Genomic DNA, 25688 nt, shown 5'->3' with positions numbered 1-25688 from the left:
GAGATAAGAACAAGTTCAGAGGTCAGGGAAAGGCATATTTGGGTTTAGATCCTTATACAGATGGCCTTTTTTTAAAAAAAGGAGACATGTTGAATTTAAAGGAATGTGTTCTCACCTGTATGCAGCACCAGAAATTATTTTAGGGGTGAAATGATAATTTAGGAGGTCACTCCAGAAGCTGTTGTGATTTCACCCTATTGCAAAAGTCACAAAGGCCCTATATCAAGGTAGGCGAAGGCTTAACCACATCCCCAAATGTAGAATTATGAGTGCCTAGCTCCCCTGAAGACTGAAGAGCCTGTTCTGCTGATACTGCACACTTTCCCTAAAGAGATTACCAGCATAATCCTAAATATTATAGGACCCAAGCTATCTTATTTTTGAGCTCATCAGATCCAGAATGCTGCACGTAATCCCTAACAGCTTTATTCAGTGTTTATGTAAGCTGGGGAAGGAGGTCTACGAACAACGATGAGCAAGTCCTAAGAACAGATCTAAGAACAGATATCGTGATTTTCAAATGCCATTTTCACTGTTTTGAACTGTTTTTCTTCAAGCAGCAAATTCATAATCATTGCTTGATAGTTTATAACAACATTTTCATGGAGATATTTATGGTTACTCCATTTGTTAACTGTTTCTTATACATTAATTTCTGCCAAAGGCATTTTAAGGCTACCAAGTGGTCTAATTGGTAGGAAAATTGGTCTTTTCTTCAGAGGTTTGAATTATTTCAAAGCAGCGGATATATTTATTAGGGGTGGGAATAACGGAGGAAAAAGACTGGTGAAAACCAGTTGCTAAGCACAGCACAAAGTATTCTACTGTAGTAACTTTAAACAAAAACCTGCAGTTTTAATCTGAAATATTCCTTTAAATCACACTAAAATTTAAGAGGAAAGTAAAATATCTGGTTCTCTTTGCAAAATGTAAAGACACATTTTTTTCATACACATTTAAAAACTGGGATATGTGTCTGCATGTGTGCAGACACACATATAAGCTTCTAAAATTAAACCCTGTGTTTTTTACGTAATTTTACAACAGAGGGCAGATTCGTGTTTTTTTTTTTTTTTTTTTTTTTTTTTTTTTTAAGACCAAATCAGGGGAGAAAGAAACATTTATGTTTACCTGTCAGCCTTTGCTAATTGTAATTCAGACCCAAAGAGGATTAAGTACATAGATGTTAATACGTCCAGTGTTATTAATTTCTAAACAATAATAGCAACAATATCCTTGAGTAAATCTGTCAGTAGGAAGGATAAATAGTTGTTTAAAGACTCCATTGATGTCAGAACCTCAATCTGCTGGTAATGGCTTATTTCATGAACAAAGCCTTTAAATGCATATATTTTGGAACCAGTGAATAATTTCATTGAAACAGTGTCTACCCTTTTCTAAAAATGCAGGCACTAGGAGCTTTAGCACTATGGAAAAATGTACTTCTGAGTTATATAATATTTTAAAAGTTTTGATTTGCTTCGTAACTTTTTTTGGGGAAAAATTGTTAGGTTCCTATTATTTGAAACAAATAATCCTATCAATTTATGTTTTATTTCCAACTATTCTAGTGTTAGCAAAAAATGGCAATAAATCACACATTATATTGCCCCAAAATATTTTTAAAACAAATGCTTAAAACCTGCCTATGTTATGAGATAACTAATATGTGTTTAAGGAACTATTTACTAACTTACTTGTAAAAAATTTAGGAGAAAAACTCAAACATAATTCACCTCACTGCTAATAATCATGTAACCAAACAGAATTTTTTTGAAAACAGATTTTTTACACATGAGAATGTGTCTTCTATAACATATTTATAAATTTTTTAAAAATTAGAAAAGTATAATAATCTTAACAACAGCAATGACGAATAAAATCAAAGCTACAAAATTGTGATGTTCACACTTTTAACTTCATGTTAGTATACTGTGGCAGATAACCACATGAATTCAATCTCAAAATTTAGGCATTTGGTAATTCACTACAGGATATAATATTTATGTTCTCCAGTATAATATAAAGCCTGGGAGACTTATTTAGTATATACATTCTCAAGTTAGAAAATATTTTATGGTTCCCACACCTAGCCATCAGTTTATTTTGCTAATAGGTTATAAATGCTTACTGTCTTGCCTGAAGGATGGTTTGTACAGCTATGCATCAGAAGAAAGAAGAAAATGTAAAACTCACCAGTGGCATCAGCTTTGGTTTTGAGCTCGTTCTCACACATTTTGACGTAGCAATTAAAATCTAACAGAGAAATATTGCACTTTGCACTAGAGGTCCAACGACTGGCCCTGTGTTACCCCACAACTAGAATCCCAACAGACTGCATTAATGAGATTAAATGAAAGAGGAGTTAAAGGCATCAACTGTTCCGTTTCATTAAGTGAGGGTGAAGGGCTGCCCAGGCGAGGAAGGCAGGCGGGAGGACACTGGTTGTTTTCGATACCATTTATGCACGAGAGAATGCAGCACTTGCTAAATTACAATCAGCAGTTTAAAACATTATTTTTTTTTTCAGCCAGAACTGTACGGATGCATACAATTTCTGCACTTCAATTCTCCTTTGTTTTCATCCCTTTGGAAACAGATCCAATAGGTATATGCCATGTACAGAAGTTACTGCTGTCATTATCAAAGTATAACATAAATTTCTGTCAGATTAATTTGCTCCAATTATTTTTGACGCTCTATTGAGTGTGGTCCAGGCAGGCAGGAATGCATAAAGTTATTCCATGTTCCTGTTCTCCCAAATAGTGGATTGGGGCAGTTGTCTATGCCCATGAGTATTTTACAGGCAGAGCAAATATGCACACCTTACAGCACTGGGGTAACAAAGCCTGGGAACCAGTTTGGGGACTTAATACCATGTGGGTCATTCAGCCCCAACCCTGAGGTCTTAACGTGACTTCATTCCCCCAGCATGCCTTAGGGCTTCCACTTGTAAAATAAGAATGATAAAGACACAGACAGAATTTCTGATCCTCAAGCCTTGTTACGAGGAAGGATAAATATATAAGTATGTAAAAGTTGCTTGGACTTCCATAGAAAAAAGCCTGACCTCTATTTGAGAGCAATATGCTCACATGAGTGTCAGCTTTATGTAACTTTCTCTTAGAGGCACTAAATTGTTTCACTGATGAATCTCAAACCTTTCTCTTCACCCCTCACCGCCCCCTACCACCTTCAACAGCTCTCATTTTCTCTTCACTAATCACTACTTACAAACGGTTTCTTGATCTCCTTTCCTTCTGTTCCTCTATTCTTTTAAATATCTCTGCTTTTCCCTGGCCCACACGGTAGAAGAACTACTTTTTAATGGGAAGAAAGGCAAGGGGTGGAGAAGTGGTTAGAGGAGGCTGAGTAAAGCCATGAAATGATATTGTCAGCATAGGAGCGCTGAGCATAGTGGCACTGAGCCCTGTGGTTCTCAGCTCTGGATGCCCACTGGAATAACCTGGAGAATTTAAAAATATTAATGCCCAGTGATGTCTCTCTTACTTTCAATTGACTTGTTTAGTGTGGGACTTAGGTATCTGGAGTTTTTAAACATTTGCAATGATTTCCCCCCACCCCTTTTTTTTGCTTTTTAGGGCTGCACCTGTGGCATGTGGAGGTTCCCAGGCTAGGCGTCCAATTGGAGCTACAGCTGTCAGCCTACACCACAGCCACAGCAATGCCAGATCTGAGCCGCATCTGCAACCTACACTACAGCTTATGGCGACGCCGGATCCTTGACCCACTGAGCAAGGCCAGGGATCGAACCTGCAACTCCATGGTTCCTAGTCAAATTCATTTCCACTGTGCCACGACGGGAACTCCATTTCCAATGACTCTAATGGGCAGCCAGGACTGAAGACACTGCAAACATGTCTCAGAATCAGAGACAGATGTTAAATGTGTAGACTCCTGAACCCCATCAACAGCTGAGTCAGAATCTTCTAAGGAGGACCCTGGGAAGCTAGAATAGTAAGCCTCATGTATGTGCTGTAATTAGATAAATTGCAGAAAAACTCGAGGAAAGAACCTTGGATTTTGAATCAGGACATGTAGTTTTGAGTTTTTGGCTAAGTTCCTTAACTTTTTCTGTGCCTCAGGTTGCATTTCTCTAACATAAGATCACTACCACCTGCCCACTAGAGCTGTATGAGGAGGAAATGTGAAAGTTCGTAGTACAGTGTCTGGTACATATTAGAAATTCAGTAAATATACTTGAGAACGAATCTTCTTGCCTTTGTATATCTCCAAGACATGAACTTTGACTATTGACTCTGGTTATTACTTGTTCATTCAGTCAATACATATAAATGAATTAGTAATTAATACTATTTGTACTAGGCATTGGGAAACAAATGAGATGGTGTTCACATTTCAGTGTGCATTTAAAAGCTATGGATTTAATCCTATTTAGATTCTTCCATTGTAATTGTCAGTTTTCTACATAACACTAGAAATAATACTTTTAGAAGATCTGTTGGTAATGAGGATAGGTAAGAAAGCCATTTAAAACTTTTTTTTTTAAGTTAGAAAGTAAACATATTTGGGGAATACAAAATGTTTTATGTGGTTTGAACTTGGAGGCAAAATTGTTCTCTGTGAACTGCTTAAAGGTCACTAAATACTAACTTATGTGGAAAGTTACAGGCATAATTCATAGGATGTTGGAAGCCAAACCTCAGGGTTTGAAATTTTTACATCCTCCTGCCTCCTGAGCCTTGGTAAAAACCCAGCTCTTGCTCTGGCCAACCAGGAAGTTGGTACCAAAGAACACTGAAATAGACTCAGTGGCTCTCACAGGGCATGTCTGCCCTCCAAAACAAAGGGCAAGATTGGAGATAGAGGCAGGTGCATGAGGGCAGAATCCAGCTTGTATGGGGGGCATATACACAGGAAAGAAAGGAAGGCATCGTTAGTATTTCTCCAGAGGTATAGTGTTATTACACCACTTTCCTTATCAAAAACTTTCCATCCCTCAAGTTTCCACAAGACAAAATGTAATCATCTCCTTGGGACTTGGGCATCTAGAGTCTGTCCTTTTCACAGCCTGGGTCAGCCCTGATCCAGGGTGAGTCATTCATCCACCTTCAAAGTCTGCCCCAAATTCCTCACTTCTTTGCTTTTTCCATGACGCTTCTCTCTCCTCTTCGACCCTGCTGAGGGTCTCCCTCTACTGTGCAACAACTAACCACATCTGGTTATTACTTGTTCATTCATACAACTCAACTCTCACCACCTCTGCAAAGCGTCCTGTGACCACGCCATCCACAGGGATTACCCTGGGCTCCAATGTCTCTGCCATTCTTTTGGTCCTGGTGTTCTTCATTGATCCTTTTTACATGCTTACTTTTCACCTCGACCATAAGCTCCTTAGCGATAAAACCCTCTCTTTGTGCATCTCCCAAAGTCTAACAAAGAGACCCATTGAAACCTATGGAGTCCATCAGTGGGTGAGTGTATATCTGCCGACTGACTGTGGCACTGAGGGATGGTGTATAAGTCTCACTGCCACTCTCACCATTTCCTTTAACTCATGTTTCACTTTGATAGCTCACTTTGGGCATGTTGGCTTGTTTGCTTGCTGCTACTTAGTGGAGATAAGAGAAGGTGAAGAAAGAAAGCTCTTACCTCTTGCTCTTTATTTATTCATAATTGGTTCTTGCATAGGAACAGGGAAGTTGGACAAAAAAACTTGTCTTGATTTCCTATTTTTCTTTAGCTTCCACCTTCCCCTTCATTCCTTTTGTTGGGCATTTATTTGTCACTTTGGAGTGTGGTCCCATTGGTTTAGGTCTTTGCTTTGTCCTGTTTGGATTTCTTTTTCTCTGGTTAGGAGAATTATCATTAGAGATGAGAGGAATTGGACCTTTTCTCCTGGACAGCCCTCCCTTTACCCCCCTCCCCTGTTGGCAGCGGCTATTATACATTTGTCATACCAGTGTGGTCCTCGGACTGTCCTGGTGATAGAAGTCATTCAGCTAGGGGGACAGAAAAATTCTTTAAAAATAATCTCCTAAGATCCAGGGGGGAAATGAGTGATGAAACTTCTTAAACAAAAGCTGTGTCATAAAAGAAAGAGTAAATTTATAAAGTAGGGAAAATAATTACTATTTCATAGATTTGTTATAAAAAATTAGATAACATATGGGAAATCATATATGCTACTATCCTGGTATACAGAAGGCACTCATTAAACATTTAATCTTCTTAAAATCACAGTTGGAATTCCTTCTGTGGGGCAGTGGGTTAATGGCTTATCTCTGTGGCATTGCCGGTTCAATCCTCGGCCCGGCACAGCGGGTTAAGGATCCAATGTTGCCCAGGTTGTGGCATAGGACACAGATCGGATTTGATCCCTGTCACAGGAACTTCTGCAGGTATGGCCGAAAAAGGAAAAAAAAAAATCATAGCTGATGAGTGCATAGTAGGAAACAAGGTGGGCATAATCCTTATCTTCATGGATGTGGACTTAGAACGGCATCATTTTATCTAAATTGACAAGCAGTGAAAAGGGTTTTTTCCAGTCACATTAACATTTTGTTCTGTCAAAATTGCATTTTCAAAGGTTTCTGAAGAGTATTTAGTAAATTAAATATATACTTTAATTTAGTCAGAACTACATATTCTCCAGAGGGCTGAAGGAATAGGTTAAACTATTGATGGTTTTGTAACAGCATTGTTTATGCTATGGCTCAACTGCAAAGTTGTAAACATCCTTGGCCTCTACCACTAGATGCCACCATCACTCCCTAGCTATGACAACCAAAAAGGTTTCTAGACACTGCCAAATATACCCTGGGGTGGGGGGAGACACTTATCTTGTATAATCCATTTCAGAAATTTTAGCTATTTTGCTGCAGTGTAGAGCAGTCATTATTGCCTTAATCAGTGGCTAAGTTATTCTGCTAAGGAGCTTGCATATATATATATATTTTTTGGTCTTTTGTCTATTTAGGGCCACACCCACGGCATATGGAGGTTCCCAGGCTGGGGGTCGAATGAGAGCTACAGCTGCTGGCCTATGCCACAGCCACAGCAACACTGCATCTGAACCGCGTCTGCCACCTACACCACAGCTCATAGCAACACCATATCCTTTATCCACTGAGTGAGGCCAGGGATTGAACCTGCATCCTCATTGATACTAGCTGTGTTTGTTAACCACTGAGCCACTACGGGAACTCCTGCGAACATTTTTACTTTGACTCAAACCCATATTATAAAAACCATTTACATTTCCAAACATTTTTCCTTAAGTACTTTTACTTATTTTTCGATTCAGTGAAGGTTATATAGACAATGGAATGGGAAACAAAGAGACTAGCCATACTCTTATTGGATGACATGAGTAGTAGAACCCACAATTCAAATAGCAGAAATCTTGAGCCCTGGATGCTCATTTACTAACACATTCCTAAACTGTCTTGCAACACATTATGGTTTTAAACTTTAAGAAAATTAACAGCAGGAGTTCTTGTTGTGGCTCAGTGGTTAATGAATCCGACTAGGAACCATGAGGTTGCAGGTTCGATCCCTGACCTTGATCAGTGGGTTAAGGATCCGGCGTTGCCGTGAGCTGTGGTGTAGGTTGCAGACGTGGCTTGGATCCCGCGTTGCTGTGGCTCTGGCGTAGGCCAGTGGCCACAGCTCCGATTGTACCCCTAGCCTGGGAATCTCCATGTGCCGCGGGAGCGGCCCTAAAAAAAGGCAAAAAGGCAAAAAGACAAAAAAAAAAAAAAAAAAAAAAAAAAAGAAAGCAAATTAACAGCAAAAACTTCCCAGTAACAGGTAAAATTAGATTCCTTTCATTACATGAGTTATTAATTAGATTGACAAAATATGTAGATTATGGAGAACAAGTAATTATTTTCATAAAAAAGTGCTGAATATTTTTGAAAGACTTTATGTTTTTAGAGCAGTTCTAGGTTTACAACAAAATTGAGAGGGAGATAGAGATTTTCCATATACTTCCTGCTCACACACATGCAGAGCCACTCCCACTATTAACGTCACTTGCCGGAATGGTACTTTTTTAAAACAAGGATGAAGCTATATTGACATATCATAATCACTCAAAGTCCATACTTTACATTAGGGTTCACTCTTGGCCTTATACATTCTATAGGTTTAGACAAATGTATAATGACATGTAGTCATCATTATAATCTCATACATAATATTTTCACTGCCCCAAAATCCTGTGCACTCTGTCTATTCATCTATCCTACTCTCACTTTCTCCAGCAACCACTAATTTTTTATTGTATCTATTGTCTTGCCTTTAATATTTTTTATATTAAGCAAACAATATCTAACTCAGTAGAAATCAAAGCTATTAAGAGTTGAGACCTGAACATTAGGAAATGGCTGAAATTCAATCCTTCTTGAATTTTGATGTTTGTTTATTCAGCAAATACACATTTGTGGAGTGTATAAAATATTCTAGTAATTGAGTTAAATACCTTTCTTTATGGAACTTCCAGTAGGTAAGACTACTGTGTAGAAAGAATTTAAGAGATATGCCTGGTTCTCATTTAGCATCTGTTTGGTTATGTTCAATGACAGGGGGTTCATCACTTTACAAGATAATTGATTTCACTACTGCATTCTCCTCCTGATCAACCAATTATGATTTCCTCCTATATGTAGTATGCCCACAAGCCTTGCTGAAATAAAAATATGGTGTTTGTGCTATTCCACTGCAGTTGTCAACATATTAAGCATTATCAAAAAGTGCTATAGGGTTAGTGGTGTCAATGCTTATTATCTGATGTGTACAAGATGGACTGCCAGTGATAGGACCCTAGTCCTATGAATTTAGTCTATATTTATTCTAAGGTCTTGCTGTTGAATGTCTATAGAATACACACACACACACACACACACACACACACACATACACATAGTACATCATGTGGGATATTTTACTTCTAATCTTCTGCAAATGTTTCCATTCACCAGGAATATCAAAGATAACCATCAAAGAATAAACATATCTGTAACCCCCAATATAGCATTCATCTGGAGACTTTCTTGATTGCTTAAAGTGGCAACCTTCACCTGTCCCCTCATTCAGTGACAAACTTCAATTCCTGTCTTAATAACTCTTGTTCTATCTTCCATTCTGAAAGTCAGTCTCCTGAGTGGAGGAGGCACCAGTCTTAAAAATATGCAAAGAAATCTATACCATACAAATGTTTCCCAAGGTATTTTAACTTGGAAGTTGTCTTCCAATAAGCTCCCTCATAAGCCCATGTATGATGAAGACTACTATTAACCAGTGCCATGGGAGATGGCAGTAATTTTGCATGTTGCTGAATATGCACCATCACAGGATGAGCTTTGTTTTAATCCAGGACACAGAGCTATAAGCTGCTGCACCCGAGACCCATTTTAGTCTACACTCTCAAATGAGCTTCATCCATGCTTGCTCAGAATGTAGCAAAACCATTCCCACCACTCAAGAGTCTTATCTCCTTCCATTGTGGTCATCAAGTAAAAAGAATAATTTTTCTGCTAATAAACATCAGTGATTTTTTAACCCCAGATCTCTAGGTTCTTCTCATTTATTGCTATTGCTTAGATTCTAGTCTTCCTTTTTTTTTTTCTTTCTGTACACAGGCATCAACAACACATCCTAATTTACATAAGAACCAAGTAATTCTGTCAGGAAGAATTCACATACAGTTATTACTGCTAATCCAACTCAGTTTTGCTTCAAAATCAGCAAAGAGTTGAGTTTTTCATCTTGCATCTTCTAAGGAGCGTATTCATCAAGAGACAGTTTAACTACCAGAGACAGTAAATTTACTTAAAATGTGGAAAGTCCCCAAATGGTAGCATTATCTCTGGGTGCAGTCCAAGTTTGCATTAGTAGAAAGAAATTTGTCCCTGAAGTATCTTACAAGGTAAACCATGCCTGGTTCTTTTTTCTCTTTCATCCTGGGACACATTACTCATCTTACAGCCAACCAAAATCATGAATATTTTACTGAAAAGAGTGAGAAACAAATGAAGACTGTAGAATCACACATAGACCATGATGCCAAACTAAATGTAGATTTAGCATCCTTGAAGAACAAAATCTTTCATTCCTAACTCAAAATTGAAAACAGGAGTTTACTCTGATCTAAAGCTAAAAGCAGAAAATCCAGAGAAGCAATCAAAACAAATATAACAAGCCATTCTCTGTTTTCATTTCCAGAATCCTCTAGGGTCCATGGAATTAAACAGTAATAACAGCTAGCACACATTGAAAACTTCATACACGCCAGGCACTGAATTAGCACGTTCAATGCATTACCTCATTTATTTATGACAAAAACTCTGGCACACCTTACAGGTGTGGTCTCAGTCTGTGGTCCACATAATTAGCATCACCTTCCGCCCCTCTGTCCTTGATAGATATGTACATTCTCTGATCCACCTCTAGGAGTGAACATTAGAGCAATCTGTGTTTAAGAAGCCCTATAACTGTTCTAATGACTGCTAATATCTGAGAACTATGGCTTAGCTCACCCAGTTAATAATGGTGGAGTCATGTCTGTTTTGTCATTTAAGCCCATCCTCTAAATTACATACATAACATGCAGACTCATTCACAGTGGTGAGTGATATTTAGCAGCACTTCAAGAAAGACATACTTTTTATAGTTTATTAAAGTTTGCTTGTTTCATCTATTTGAAAGGTCCTACAGGCCTCTGTTTCCAGCCCCAGTTATTTCAGCAGGTGATCCCTGCAAAGATGAACTATATATTACAGGAGGCTTTCCTCTCTCTTTCTACGGAGCGGTGAGACATCAGGTTATCTCCTTGCTAGGGGCAATCTGGGGCTGTTCATGGTGGACACACTGCCCGAACTGTGGAAAATAGAGCATGTCGCTGTTATTGGGGATAAATTTCCATAGCCTTTTTTTTTTTTTTTTTTTTTTTTTTTGGTGGACACTGCTGGTCCCTAGGAGATCACTGACCAGTAGTGCCCTACCATAAGTTCTTGGTTCTAAAGTTGACCTCAGATCCTGATAGCTCTTGTGCAATTTGATTACCTGTCGTAAATCTCCGTGTCTGAGTGAGAAAAGATTCATCACTTATTTTCTCTTTCTACCTTTAACCATGACATTAGGCTGGGTTGGCATTTCATCATTACTATTTTTACTCAGTATCATTAGTACCTTTGCTGTGCTTCATGCTGACTGTTACTTCAGGACTGAATGAAAGATTTAAACTCCAGTCTCCCTGAAGAAAGAAAAAAGGAACAAAGAGAAATACATGTTTATGATGATCTCTCCCTTTGCTTCCTAGGATTAAAGGGTTATGGTATAAAACTTGGAGGCTTACCCTATTTTGTCAGAACAAAGGGTAAAATACTGAATGTGGGTACAATTTAGTGAATGTGGTAGCGTTTGCCTTTCCATTTTATTTATACTTTGTTTTTTTATCCTTTAAAAATTTTTTATTAAAGTATAGATGATATACAATGTGCAAAATTTTTGCTACAGAACAAAGTGACTCAGTCATACACACACACACACACACACACACACACGCATTTATATATATATTATTTTCTATCAACTTATTAGGTGTTCAAATCACTTCTTAAGCACTATTAAGTGGTAAATTAAAGTTATTTTCAAACTGCTTGAAAAGCATTATCAAAATATTGCTGCTTTAGAGGTCAAAAAAGCCTGGGGAATTTTCAGTGATAAATGTCATATCAAAGACTTAAAAGACTTCTTTTTTTACCCTATTTGGAAAATCTCTTTTTCTTGGGCTGAGATAAAATCACCAAGTAGAAATAATTGCTATTTAATACCCCCACACTTGTTAACAAATAATAACTGGATGATCTGGAGGAATAAACATTGAATTGTTGTCTCATGGTTGAAAATTAAGAACTGTATCCCATGGGCAAAAGACTTTTTCAGATGAGTAGGGAAAGACTGCTACAGGAGCACTGCAATAAAAAAAGGACAATAATATGTATAACATGTATCGTCAACTCTGTGACAGAAATGCTCAGAGAGTGAATAACCCAATTTGCTTGTGCCCTTACAGCTGATGAGTCCAAGAATAGTTAATGCTCGAAATCTAAAAATTATCTTTTGTTTGCTAAAGGCAGTTGATGGGTGATGTGTTGGAGTAGCAGCTGCCTTAGGTAGGTTTCAGAAAAGTGCTTATTCTGATTTTTGAAGAGAGACTAAATGACCTCGATGAGGAGTTTATATTGCTTGGGGTCTGAAAAAGACAAAATCATTAGGAGACATTAAGACAGGAAGGATTCAAATAATATTTACTCAAAAAATGAATTGGAGTTCCCGTCGTGGTGCAGTGGAAACGAATCCAACTAGGAACCATGAGGTTGCGGGTTCGATCCCTGGCCTTGCTCAGTGCGTTAAGGATCCAGCGTTGCCATGAGCTGTGGTATAGGTCGCAGATGCAGCTTGGATCTGGCATTGCTGTGGCTCTGGTGTAGGCCGGCAGCTATAGCTCCAATTAGACCCCTAGCCTGGGAACCTCCATGTGCCGTGGGTGCGGCCCTAAAAAGACAAAAAGACCAAAAAAAAAAAAATCAATATGAGAATTAAAACAGAGCTAATCATCAGCATTGGACGTGTCCTGCCTTATTTGAGATTCTGTACCATTAGTTCAGAAAATAACAATAGGGCAGTTTTTAAAGGATCTTTGTAAGTTATAGGGATATGAGAAAACCAAAATTACAGTTTGCACTTAAGCCCCCTTCCATGTATAGGAAAATAATACCAGCATGTTCTGTTCAGTTCACATGTAAAAAGATAAATTCTTTGCTATGGACTGGATGTTTATGTCTCCCCCAAATTCATATGTTGAAATGCTAACTCCCGATATGACAGTATTAGGAAGAGGTACCTTTAGGAAGTAGTAAGGTCTTGAGATTAGTACCTTATAAGAAGAGACTACAAGGGAGTTTGGTGTTGGTAGATACAAACTATTACATTTAGAATGAAGAAGCAATGAGGTCTTACTGTATAACACAGGGAAATGCGTCCAATCTCTTGGGGTAGAACATGATGAAAGATAGTATGAGAAAAACAGTGTACATTTATGTATGACTGGGTCACTATGCTATACAGCAGAAATCGACACCACACTGTAAATCAACTATAAGCTAATAAAATAAATTTAAAAAAGAAGAGACAAGAGAGCTAACTAGCTCTTTTTCTACCTTGTGAATATATAATAAGTTGGCAGTCTGCAGCCCAGAAGAGGACCCTCACCTAATCATGCCAGCACCTTGATCTCAAGCTTCCAGCCTCAAAACAATGAAACAAAAATGTCTATTCAAAAACCACTCAGGGCATGGTATTTTGTTGTAGTAGCCTGGCGACACTCCTCCCCTTCCATTTTAGCATAATGGTTGGGGTAGCAGAACTTGACTTTTTTGATTATAGCACACCTAGCAAAGCAAAGGCCTCACAGGGCTTCCACTTGACCCATTCCCACTTTCTAGTGGATTTCCAATTACCTGTGTGATTACATATTGTGATGGTGACTTTATGTGTCACCTTGACTGGGCCAAGCCCAGTTAGCTAGTAAAACAGTGTCTGAGTGTGTGTTTTTGAGGGTATTTCTGGAACATTAGCGTTTGATTTAGTAGACCAAGTAAGTAATATCTGCTCTCACCAATGTGAGCAAGAATCATCCAGTCTGTAGGGAAACTGAATGGACAAAAGGCAAGAAAAAGTAAATATGCTCTCTCTTTTTAGCTGGGACATTCATCTTCTCCTGCCCTCTGACATCAGAGCTCTTGGTTCTTAAACTCTGGATTCCAGGACTTAAACCACAGGCCTTCTGGTTCTCAGAATGGGAATTATACCATTGGCTGCCCTGGTTCTCAGGCATTTGGACTTGTACTGAATCATACAACTGGCTTTCCTGGTTCTGCAGCTTGCAGATGGCATGCTGTGGGACATCTCAGCCTCCATAACAGTGTGAGACAATTCCCATAGCAAATCTCCTCTCTAGATATCTGATTGGTCCTGCTTCTCTGGAGAACCCTGACTAATACATATACATAAAGTAGCAAATTTACAATATGATCTAAGTTTGAAATCTTATAAGAATATGGAATAATAAGTTTGAACCATCTATAAACTATATAATACCAGGTTAATTTTAGTTTCTGAATATTAATACGCCAATAACTCCTTATAACCCACCGAGTAAGTTACTAGTGAATGTGTCCTTAGTTTTAGGTAAAAAGGAAACTGTGGAATTGTCATCTGCTTGTTATAAGAACTGAAAAAAGGAGCTTGTATTTTTACTTGGAGGCTGGTCTGGAGGAATTCATGGCCTTCCCAGTGGACTGAGGACCACACTTTGAGAACCACTGGTTTGTGGCCTGGGCTTTAGATCTGTGCTCAGGCTCTCAACCATTTAAAAGATGCATAGTTGGTTAAGATGCCACACCTCTCTGCACCTAAGTTTTCCCATCCATCAAATGAATGTGATGGTTCCCCATAGGGCTGTCGAAAGAATAAAATGAAATCCTGTTATAAGGTCATTGGCTCATACATGGCACAGAGAAGATGGTCAGCAAATGGCAGTCATTATTAAGCATGAAAACTGCCACCCCATAGTTGCTGCCCCTGGGCCAGAAAAGAGACAAAAACTCAGGCATGCTGTATACCTGCATTGTCCTCATTACTAGAGGTTGAAAGTTCTCCTAGAAACCCACGCATAACTTCTGAGGTCCAGTACTGACACTCTTCTGACTTGGCGTATCGTATGTCAGGAAAAGATGTCCCACAGATCATGCATTCTTACAGCCTCACAAGGGACCCATCTCCCAAGCTAGTTCTTGCTCCCTATAATTCCATGACAGGGAAAATTACACCTACCAATTAATTCAGTAATAAATTCTTATCAAATGCACACTAACTGCCTGGGCCATGGCTTATTTATATGCACAGTTATCTAGTTAACAAGTTATTTTGGGAGAACATTATAAACACTGTCATTTTTATACTAATTTTAACAGCAATAATAGTTACCGTAAATAATAATACTTTATAATGGCACATTTTTATGTATACTACCATGCCCATTTTAAAATTTGAAAATGTTCACCATTTATAAATGGAACCAATTTGCACAGTGAAGAATTTCTTAATAAAACAGAAGGAAAGGTATTAAATAAACAGATACAAGGAAAGGAATTGCCAACTAAACACTGGGGTTCTTCAGGAAAAAAAAGTGCTACATAATTCAAGCATCATTAATTTTTTTTATACTCTGAATGTCTGGTCCAGTTCAGACAAATGGCTTAGGTACATAGCAGTCTGTTAGTTAAGGTCAGATGCAAAGGAGAGATCACCACTTGTTTTCATGTCCTGTATTCTGTTATCATTAGTGCTTTAGAACCAAACGCTGCATCAAATCTTTCTCAAGCACACTTCACAAATTCTCTTCTTGCCACAAGAACTTTCACCTGCACTGTTCTTACTTAATATAATAAGCAGCTCTAAAAGGCATCATCTTTAAAAAATAATCTTTGGAACAATACAAAGTTTGATCATTTAGGCATCTCTGAAAATTATTAAATGCTTACCATGTGCCAGATCCAGAAATTCAATAAATAGTTTATACAAAAAGTTTTACATTTTTAAAAATTTTTATATGAGGAAAAAGTACAAAATCTCAGCAAAAAAGCCGTAGTGGAAGACATTTCATTTCTGCTTGGGGAAACAGTGGGTATGGGTTGCTCTCCAGGGTTTCTGAAGCTTCCTCTAAGCACACAGAGGGTGGTGGTGCTGATAGAGGACCAGGACAGCAGTTAGGTGTGTCGTGATGGGAGAGCTGGACCCTGGGTCTCAGGACACGAGGGGTAGTTGCTGCTGTCTATGAGCTAAGCTAAGTTCAAGGTCTAGTCTTGCTATTAAGGTAAGAATGTGATTCTTTCTTGTCACTATGCCAAGACTGGGGGTTACTTCGCTTGTTCTGCACATTTATACTGAGTATGGTTTTCTAGGGGCTAGAGTCTAGGGTTAATGAGAGAAAAACATGCATTCCCATTCACTCAGCAAATTATAACAGGTAATTAGGGGTTTGGAGGAAAGTGGCTGAATGGCTGCAATTCCTTCTTCTTTTGCTTTTAATCAGAATGCTTCCATGGACAGGTGGGCAAATAAAATTCCTAACAATGTCACATGCTATTGAGTCCTTCTACACGAAAAATTTCGAAATCTCATAGAAGATTTATAGTAAGAACCAAGATATTTAGAGTTGAGTACTACTCTCTTTTAATGATACAAATTTAACAAGTGTCCTCAAGGGAAAACAAACATTTTATTCACACACATTAGAACTTGTATATATGTAAAATATTCCTGGCATGATAAACAAGAAACTGGTAATACTATTTATCTTTAAGGAAATTATTAGAGGTGAGAAGAGGATAGTTAATTGAATACTTTTTGAACCATTAAACTATTGTATATTTATTATTCAAATATTTCCTATGCAAAATTTAATTTAAAATAAAGACAAAAATAAAAATTGTTGAAATATTCTTAAAGAAATACTTTAAGGTAATATTTCTTCATATGGTTTGCCTTAATTTATTCAGTTTCATCAAGTGGATATTTGTTTCTAAGACTATTTTTTCTATTATAAAATGCACATTTCTGTTTACCTTTCTTAGATTCCTACGAAATACATAGCCAAGAAAAAGGATATAATTATTTTAAAGGTTCTTTGAAACACTGAGCATGTTATGAGCTTACATATTTCATTATACTCTTTCTGACACTATTATTATTTTTTCAAAATAATAATTGCTAAGGTGAAAAATGGCCACTTGGTATATCAATAAATACAATAAATAAATAAAATACAATAACATACCCCATATTAGTTTCTCCTAGCTCTTAACATTTATTTTTAGCCCTTACTTGTTTTGTAACTGCAGAACGGAAAATACCAAAAGCTTTACTGTTAAGAAAATTATAATTTTGAAGGGAAATCTGTTCAGTCCTAGGTAGAAATAGTCTTTAGGTTTCCCATGATTTTGGTAAAATCCTTACTGCCTTTAGTTCTTTACTGAATAGATGATAGAGCTAACTGTCAACGCAGAACACACTGTACTGATAAAATGGGATTTGTACTTCAATAGATTTCATTTTATTAATGTTTCTAGTTCTGAAATTCACCTTTGAAATCTTTTACTATCTTGATATCTGTCTCAGTAAGAAAACTGTACCAAAGTCAGCATGAAACCCTCAACTTGGTTCAGTTCATGTTGCACCAAATGACAGGTCTGGGACCAGCTGTGGTCCAGAGGATGACATGAAATGCTAACTGTAGATGACAGACCACTTGGCCCATTAGATCAGGGATATTCACTACCCTCAGAAGGAACTTTTGAAGATATCTATATCTTAACTTTCAGAATGGTGGCCAAAGCATCTCAGTGGTGAATTAAGGTTTTCTTTAATTCACTTTGAATATGACCTTCACCTATAGATGAACAGACGGTTGTTCCCATCATTTGACTAAAGATACTAAGTCTGAAACTACTTTATTTCTGATCCGCCTTGTGTCTGAAATTTCCCCTTTGATTGTTTATTCCTTTGTTTAAGACACTGCTATCTCTAAGGGCTTACTTTTAAGGATAAAACTACCTTCAGGGGGCCACTGCTCTCCTGAACGTGAATTAACTGTTCAGAGATCAGAAGCTTATTTAGCAAAGCTGTAATGAGTGAAAGAGACACAGGATGGCTTAGTTTTAGTGAAGAAGGGGAGAGGAATATGCCTAGAGCTACCTCGACTGCCATTATTGGAAAGTGGTCTTTCTGAAGCAGTGGCAAAGGGTAAGCTATCCAGGTGGGAGATGGTGGGATAAGAAGAGAAGTCAGAAATTTGCTAAAGGAAAATTTCAACTCTTCTACAATTTGTCTGGGGATGGTTCTTGTCCTTAAATTGGTTCAAAACAATTCTATAGCTACCTGTTTCTAAAATTGCTTGGGTTTCTGGGGTGTTTGAAGTTTATCCCATGATCTGGCTCAGCCATCACTCAAGGTGAAGATCAGAAGTGATGCATAGCCAAAACATGGAGACAGAGTCCTGGCCCTAATACAATTCAGCCTTATGACCTTGGGCATGTTATTGAATTTTAATCCTCAATGTAGTTAGGTATAGTACTTATAACTATACAATTACAATTGGCAGTAAATTGTTATTTTAAGTGAAATCATATCTTTTAAAGTGTATTATAAATACTCTAGAACTACAGAATGAGTATTATTTTTAGTTTCACTATTATTATTAACATTTCTCTAGGATTTTGCAAACTTCAGAGACAATAGAGGTAAAGAGATGCAAAAGATTTATAATGTTAGATGGTGAGTTGTTTTCACTTTTTTCTTTTAATTGAGGTAAAATATACATGACTTACATTTTTTAAGTGTAAAATTCTGCGGCATTAAGTACATTTACCTTGTTCTGGAACCATTGCCACCACTCATCTTTAGAACTTCCATTTTCCACAGTGAAACTCTACCCATTAAACACTAATTCCCCACTCCTCCCTCCCTCCAGTCTCTGGGAACTACCATAATTTCTGCCTCTATAAATTTGACTACCTTATATAAGTAGAATTATACAGCATTTGTCCTGTTGTGACTAGTTTATTTCACGTAGCACGTTTTCAAGATCCACCAATGTTGCACCATGTGTCAGAATTTCCTTCTTTTTTTAAGGTGGAATAATATTCCAGTATGTATATATCACTGTATATACCACTTTATCTATTCATCCAGAGATAGAGACTTGTGTTTTCCCACATTTTGGCTATTGTGAACAATGTTGCTATAAACATGGGTGTATTGCTTCAATTTTTAAAAATTTCATTTGCACATAGCAGAAGCCAGTTCCATATTTTTGACCTTGGTGGCTATTTAATAAATAGTAGGCATTTCAATTCATGACAATTTTGTATCGATAGAAAGGATGTTTAGAGTTGGATGGGAGGCCAGTGTTTTGCTATAAACACAAAACTAAGCATATTCTCACTTAGTGTTGTAGGGAAATGCTGAAAAAAGGCAGCCTAGTTAGAAAGTGAATGGTATTGGTTTGTGGGCCTGACATGTGGTCCTTGGTGGCTTAAGGAAATTCAAGCATCATATTTTTCTCTGAACCACACATGGAGAGTGAACTGTCATAGCATTCAAAGGGAGATGCCTGGGAGGAGATCCCATTGTGGCGCAGCGGAAACAAATCCGACTAGGAACCATGAGGTCGCGAGTTCGATTCCTGGCCTCGCTCAGTGGGTTACAGATCTGGCATTGCCATGAGCTGTGGTGTAGGATCTGGCATTGCTTTGGCTCTGGTCTAGGCTGTGGCTACAGCTCCGATTAGATCCTAAGCTTGGGAACCTCCATATGCCACGGGTGTGGCCCCCCCCACAAAAAAAAATAGGAAAAAAAAAAGACAAAGGGAGATGTTTGGCAGGTTTGCCAGTGCTGGAGGAAAAGCAGAGAAGAAAGACTATCTCAGAGCAGTTTGTCTTGTAGGAGTCACAGACTTTTAGAGCCTTACAGGGCCTTTAGAGATCATGAATCTACCATCTTCACCTCCAACCCAGGATCCCACTTGATTGATGGACAATTAATAGTCCGTGACTGAATTTAAGTTCTAGATCAGCACAGTCCAATAATAATACAACGCAAACCACATATGTGATTTAACATTTTTCTTGTAGTTAAACTGGAAAAGTAAGAATAAACAAGTGAAAATGACTTTAATAAATGTTTTTTTAATCCTAATATATATCAAATTTTAGCTTTTCAGCATGTAATCAACATAAAAATCATTAATGAGATATTTTACCTCTTTTTCCATAGTTGATCTTTGAAATGTGATATGCATTTTCTTTGCTCTTACATTTCAATTTGAATGTCAAATTTTCTTTTCTTTTAGCCGCATCTGTGGCATATGGAAGCTCCTGGGCCAGGGACTGAACATGTACCATAGCAGTGACCTGAGCCACTGTAGTGACAATGCCAGGTTTTTAACCTGTTGTGCCACAAGAGAACCCCTGGATGTCAAATTTCCAATGGTTCAAGCGAAATATAGTCCTGCCCAAACTATATAGTTGTAATTAATGGAAAATGTCTTACATTGCTTTAATATTTCTCATATTCAAATTTAAAATCCAGGTAATAAAAACTAAAAAGTATTCAAAATTCAGTTTCTTTTATCAGATGTGTGATTTATTTTTTTAAGATTTTTATTTTTTCTGTTATAGTTGATTTACAATGTTCTGTCAACTTCTGCTATCCAGCAAAGTGACCCAGTCATACACACATATATGTGTGTGTGTATGTGTATGTGTGCGTGTGTGTGTATATATATATATATATATGATTTTTATTTTTTCTATTATAGTTGGCTTACAGTCTTCTGTCAATTTTCTGCTACATGGCAAAGTGACCCAGTCACACACACACATATATATAACATTCTTTTTCTCACATTATCCTCCATCATGTTCCATCACAAATGACTAGTAGAGTTCCCTGTGCTATATAGCAGGTTCAGTTTTTAAGGTGCATAATTCTAGTGCTCACCAGCCACATGCAATGATTAATGTATTGACCAGTACGGTTCTGGATGATACACATTTTTAGTTGTAGAATCAGGGTTTGGTATTTGTAGTTCCATAATGAACCTGGTGCCTGGCATATAGAAGGTACTCAATAAACGTGTCTTGGCTGAACTAAGACAAATTTGAGTATTCTAATTTATAAGTCAGGGTACTTTGTATACCAGTTACCCTCCTGGTATTACCCCTATGCCCTATAGAGCAGTGGTTCTCAAAGGGTGGTCCCATACATACCTGGAGCATCTGACATCACCTGGGAACTTGTTAGAAATGCTAATCTGAGGGAGCATTTGTAGACCTACTGAGTCAGACACACTGGAGGTGGGACCCAGCAATCTGTGTTTTAACAAACTCTCCACAAGCTTCTGACACAGGCTAAAATTTGAGAACTCATGTTGTAGAGTCTAAAAGAGTCCTGTTTTTCCTCAGGTTTTCCTTCAGGTTGGGGGAGAGGGGATGCTAAGAGAGGCACTAGAACTTACTGTGTCAATGGATATATTCTGTATCTGCACTGTCCAACATGGACTTGAAATGTGACTAATACAAATAAGGAATTAAGTTTTAAGTTTGATTTAATTTTAATTACCTTCCATTTCAACTCAGAGAGCCACATGTGGGTAGCAGTTATCTCATGAGCTTCTCTTAACAAACAGATATGGGGCTCAGAACCTGTGCAGGAACTATTGATCCATATCTGGAGAGAGTTCAGAGTTAACTTGCAGGTAGAATCAGAGAGGCAACAGCCCTGACTCTTCCAGGGTTCTTCTCTCAGAACAGAGAGGAGACAGATTCATTGAACTGGTGTGTGCTCTAATCCTAGGATTAGGGTAATTGAAACAACCTATAGTCTACTGCCTGGACTTACCCAGGGACTTACTTTTCCAGGTCAGAAGTGGAACCATGAATTCTGATGAGGAGGCCATGATAGTTTGCAATTAACAATTGCACAAGTGGTCTCTTAGTTTAGCCTCTGAGTTATCATTGACAGTCCATTAATTTTTTAAGGGTGCAGGTTATCCAGCTGTGCTTATGGTGATCTTTTTTATTTGTTAGTTCACTTTTCTGAAAAATGCTTTCCAAAACTGACAAATGTCTCTACTTTTGTCCTGGACCCTTTCTCCTTCCACAGTTCTTAAGCAAATTACTATGATTTCCCTGTACTTTAAAAGTACCAGTGTTTTCCATAATGACAGAGAAAAAGAAAATGATTGAGTTTCAAGGTACAAGGTGGAAAAACCTCGATGTCATGGCTCTTATTATGTAAAATGAGAGTGGATAAGAAGAAAAGTTACTTGCATTTTTTTGTTTGGGTCATTCCACCTTACTTAAACCAACTCAAACCCCATGTTTCTCTGGATGTGAATCATCTTTGATCATATAATTGAAGTGGGTTTGTGGAGCTGGTATGTAGTTCCTGATGAAATTTACCTGGCAAAACAAAGGGACAGCACAGCTCCATGGGACCACTGAGTGCCATAAGAACATGCTTTTAATTTAGGGGTAACCAAGAGGATAGGCATGACCTTAAAACAACTCCAGCCACTAAACCTGACCTGCATCTACTTGATCTTCCCATAGAAGGAAGACTTAGGTCATACCTAGTTTTACATGCCAGAAATTATATAATAACCACACCATTCTTAGTTGTAAGTGGAACAAAAAACAACATATTATGCACAGAGGGTATCACATAAACTGGTAAACTGGCAAAAAAAAAATCTGTTTTTGATGAAAGGAAAGTGATATAAAACTGTTATTTTCAATATTTCTGTCTACCTGAAATCTTCCTGAACAATGTTCTCTCTCTACCTCATCCATCTAATGCTTTAATTGGCAGACAGTAAAGTCTGATGGGAAAATAATGGTCTCTTAAATACCTGAGAATGAAAAGCAAATTAAGTTAGCACAATGTAAAAGGCAAGTAATTACATAATGTCAATCCCGTTTTATACTGTTTAGTCTTAAACAGCACATAAAGAAAGGGTATGTTTAGAAGAGAAAAAATAAAACTACCTCTTTAGATGACTAATACCCTGCTTATTTTGGTGAGTGATGAATGGGCTTCATGGCAGCTTTTTCAAACAAGGGGCTGCCTGTACCCAAAGCCTTCTCTTTCACCAGCCTGTCCTAGTTTGCACCAACGATGACAGGGTAACCATCGTTCTGAGCCAAGGATGGTTTTTTGGTTCACAGATGTGTTTCTAAATAGGAAGACAACCTAACCACATAAGGAACAGAAGAGAGTCCCAGAGAATTTTGGGTTGCTGGGGGAGTTACCCAACTGGTGAATGGTCCCCAACCTCAAGACCAGCTTTGTGGCTCTAGGCTGATTTTTATCCTTAGTGCCTGGGTTTTTTCAGCTATCAAAAGAGACTTTCTCATGAACTGGGTGTGTAGAATAATCAGGAGCAATGGTGGGGAAGCCCCACACAATAAAAGGCAGAATATCCTGGTACTCAGAAGGATGAAGGGAAGTGATAGGCTAAGTGGCATTTGAGAGACCCTCACTCTCCAAGTCCTCCCTCCCTCCCCCTATGTTTCCTTGTTTCTTTTCCTCCTTCCTCCCTCCTTTGTTCTCATCTTTTCTTTCCTTCCAAATATAAATACTGGTATTTTATGTGTGTGCGTGCATGTTCCTGTTCTTTGCAAAAATGTCATAGAATGCAGAGACGTAAATATGCAAATAATTCTACGTCCCAGAGAAAAACCATTGTTAAAGGTTCAGAGTGCATTTTTTAGTGAACTTTCAGTTGGCATATTTCCAGTTCTCTGTTTCTCTCTTTTTCTCTCTCTAGTATATATGTGTGGTAATATAATATAATTTAAACATATGCATTAAATATACCAAATCAGTATATATACTATGCACTATTTCATATATAATTTCCATGATACTTTATATTTCCTATTTTTTTTTCTGTGAGAATTAATAGTTTCATATTTTGTTCAGCTAAAGTAGTTCCCCCCCCCACCAAGGCATCCCTACTTTTGAATCTTCCTTAAGGAAAAGGCAAATAAGGGTCATGGTTCTTTTGTTTGCAGCTTCTTGGAGGCTTAATTGAAATAACTCTCAAGAACCTAAAAATGGGGGTTGAACTATGAAAAGGGTGTGCTGGCAGCTCTGTGTCCTCAGATGTGATGGACAAATATGCAATGTTCACAAATGTACAGCTGGTGCAAAAGTCTCATTCATGCACAAGGCAGATAGTGGAAATTAGGATCCATCAGAGACAGTGTTCCTTATTTCGACTTATTGATAGTATGCCAACTAAGTTTTATCCTTTTAAAAACATACCAAAGCCTCATATACCAAGAATTTTATAGCTTCGGCCTTTGCAAATACCCCTCAAGTGCTAGGCTGCTCTTTTAAGCACCATGATTTTTCTACTGGAGCCTCTTTGCATAGAGAGTTTTCTAAAATATGTTACATAAATTTCATTTTTCTTTAAAATGGCATTCCAAACATGATTTGACTTTTTGTGAAGACTCAGCTCCCTTTTAAGGATCTGTTGCACTAGGGTAAGATTTCAGGGCCCAGGTCTCGTGAAGTACATGGAAATGTTGTAGCTACACAAAAACACCTCCAGATGGTTGTGTTTTCTGAGCTCTTGTGTCTTCTATTTAAAGGTCTCTTGTCTCTTCATTTACAGACAATCTATTCCTCTTTTGGCTGGATAAGTGTATTTTCCTATAGCATTAGTATTGACGGCCTTGTCCTTTTTTTTTCCAACCATAACCATATTAATCCTTCTATGGAGGACTTGGAAATCACATAGCCAAACCTATGGGTGTGTAAAGTAGACTAAAGCAGATAGGTAAAAATAGATTCAGAATTAGGTTGATCCTGATCCTACATGGGAGAGTGATCAGCCTTAGTAATGAACTCAGTCACCTATTTTGGCCTTTTGGCCTTTTTTAAAATTAAAAATATTGAGTCATAGTTATGGTGCCTGATATACACAGTCGATGCATTTTTTTTTTTTTTTTTTTTTTTGTCTTTTCAGGGCTGTGCTCACAGCATATGGAATTTCCCAGTCTATGGGTCAAACTGGAGTTGTAGCTGCTGGCCTACACCACAGCCACAGCAACGCCAGACTGGAGCCACAGCTCTAACAGGTTCCTGACTGTAGCCTATGCCACAGCTCACAGCAACAACAGATCCTTAAACCACTGAGCAAGGTCGGGAATTGAACTTGTGTCCTTAAGGATACTATTCGGGTGTATTACCTCTGAGCCATGATGGGAATTCCTCAATACATATTTTTCAAATAGAAATAAATTAAATGTCCGATGTGTATCTGGAGAAATGATGTTGCCAGAGAGCTGTGCTGTGGAAGACAAAGGGCCATACTTGGTCATGGTAGGAAGCTTGGTGGACCTGTGAAGGTAGCAGGGCCGGGAAGCTGCTATGACTGTCATCAGTTCAAGAAACAGTCTATAGACACAAGGAAATCTTCTGAAGGTTCAGCAAGATCCTCACAGACTTGTCACTGACAACACCCCTGTTTCCTATCTCTTCACCTCTGAACTGTGGTTTCTGGAACCCTCTTGACGGGCTTGCAGTACCTCCCGTCATCCCTCGTACGTTCTGCGACATGGTACCAACCATTACTCTCCGGCCTTGTTCTGGCTTCTCAGATTACAAATAGGTGTTATCTGCTTTCTCCATTGAGGTTGTCCAATCATGCTCTCACTAGCCCTGAAGTCACCTGTCTCTAGAAAATTTGTCCAGGCAATGAAAAGTGAAAGATGAACATTTTCTCAACACCCTTGGCTGCTTCTTACCCTCCAATTCTACAAGTTCTACTGCAATGACGTGGGAATACTCCCAAGACCCTGGAGGATGAAGGTGGCCACAGAGGGGGAACCTCCCAGGACAGTGCTTCCTAAGTTTTAATGTTCATGCAAATCATTTTTAAAAATACAGATTCTGCCATATTTTATATTCCACATATGCTGTACAGCACAAATTGGCATAACATTGTAAATCAACTAAAATAAAAAAATTAAAAAAAATGTAGATTCTGGTTCAGTTAGGTCTGG

At 38.0% G+C, this 25688-nt stretch overlaps 1 protein-coding gene across 3 annotated transcripts in view; it reads right to left on the bottom strand.

Moving 5' to 3' along the window:
- RORB (RAR related orphan receptor B) overlaps positions 1-25688 on the bottom strand; it is a 202835-nt gene that overhangs the window by 80077 nt on the left and 97070 nt on the right. Inside the window, exon 2 of one of the 3 annotated variants that reach the window (XM_021064932.1) lies at positions 11176-11239. The exons of 1 other annotated variant lie outside the window; for it this stretch is intronic. In XM_021064932.1, the coding sequence (XP_020920591.1) occupies positions 11176-11239 (64 nt within the window). Of the gene's footprint in view, positions 1-2196; positions 3638-11175; positions 11240-25688 lie in introns of those variants that run through there. One more of the 3 variants, XM_021064942.1, reaches the window with a different exon arrangement.

Source organism: Sus scrofa, chromosome 1 (genome assembly GCF_000003025.6).
Source record: "Sus scrofa isolate TJ Tabasco breed Duroc chromosome 1, Sscrofa11.1, whole genome shotgun sequence".
Classification (NCBI taxonomy): Eukaryota; Metazoa; Chordata; class Mammalia; order Artiodactyla; family Suidae; genus Sus; species Sus scrofa.
Note: the sequence above shows the minus strand (reverse complement) of the source record. Positions and strands in the feature narration are given on the sequence as shown.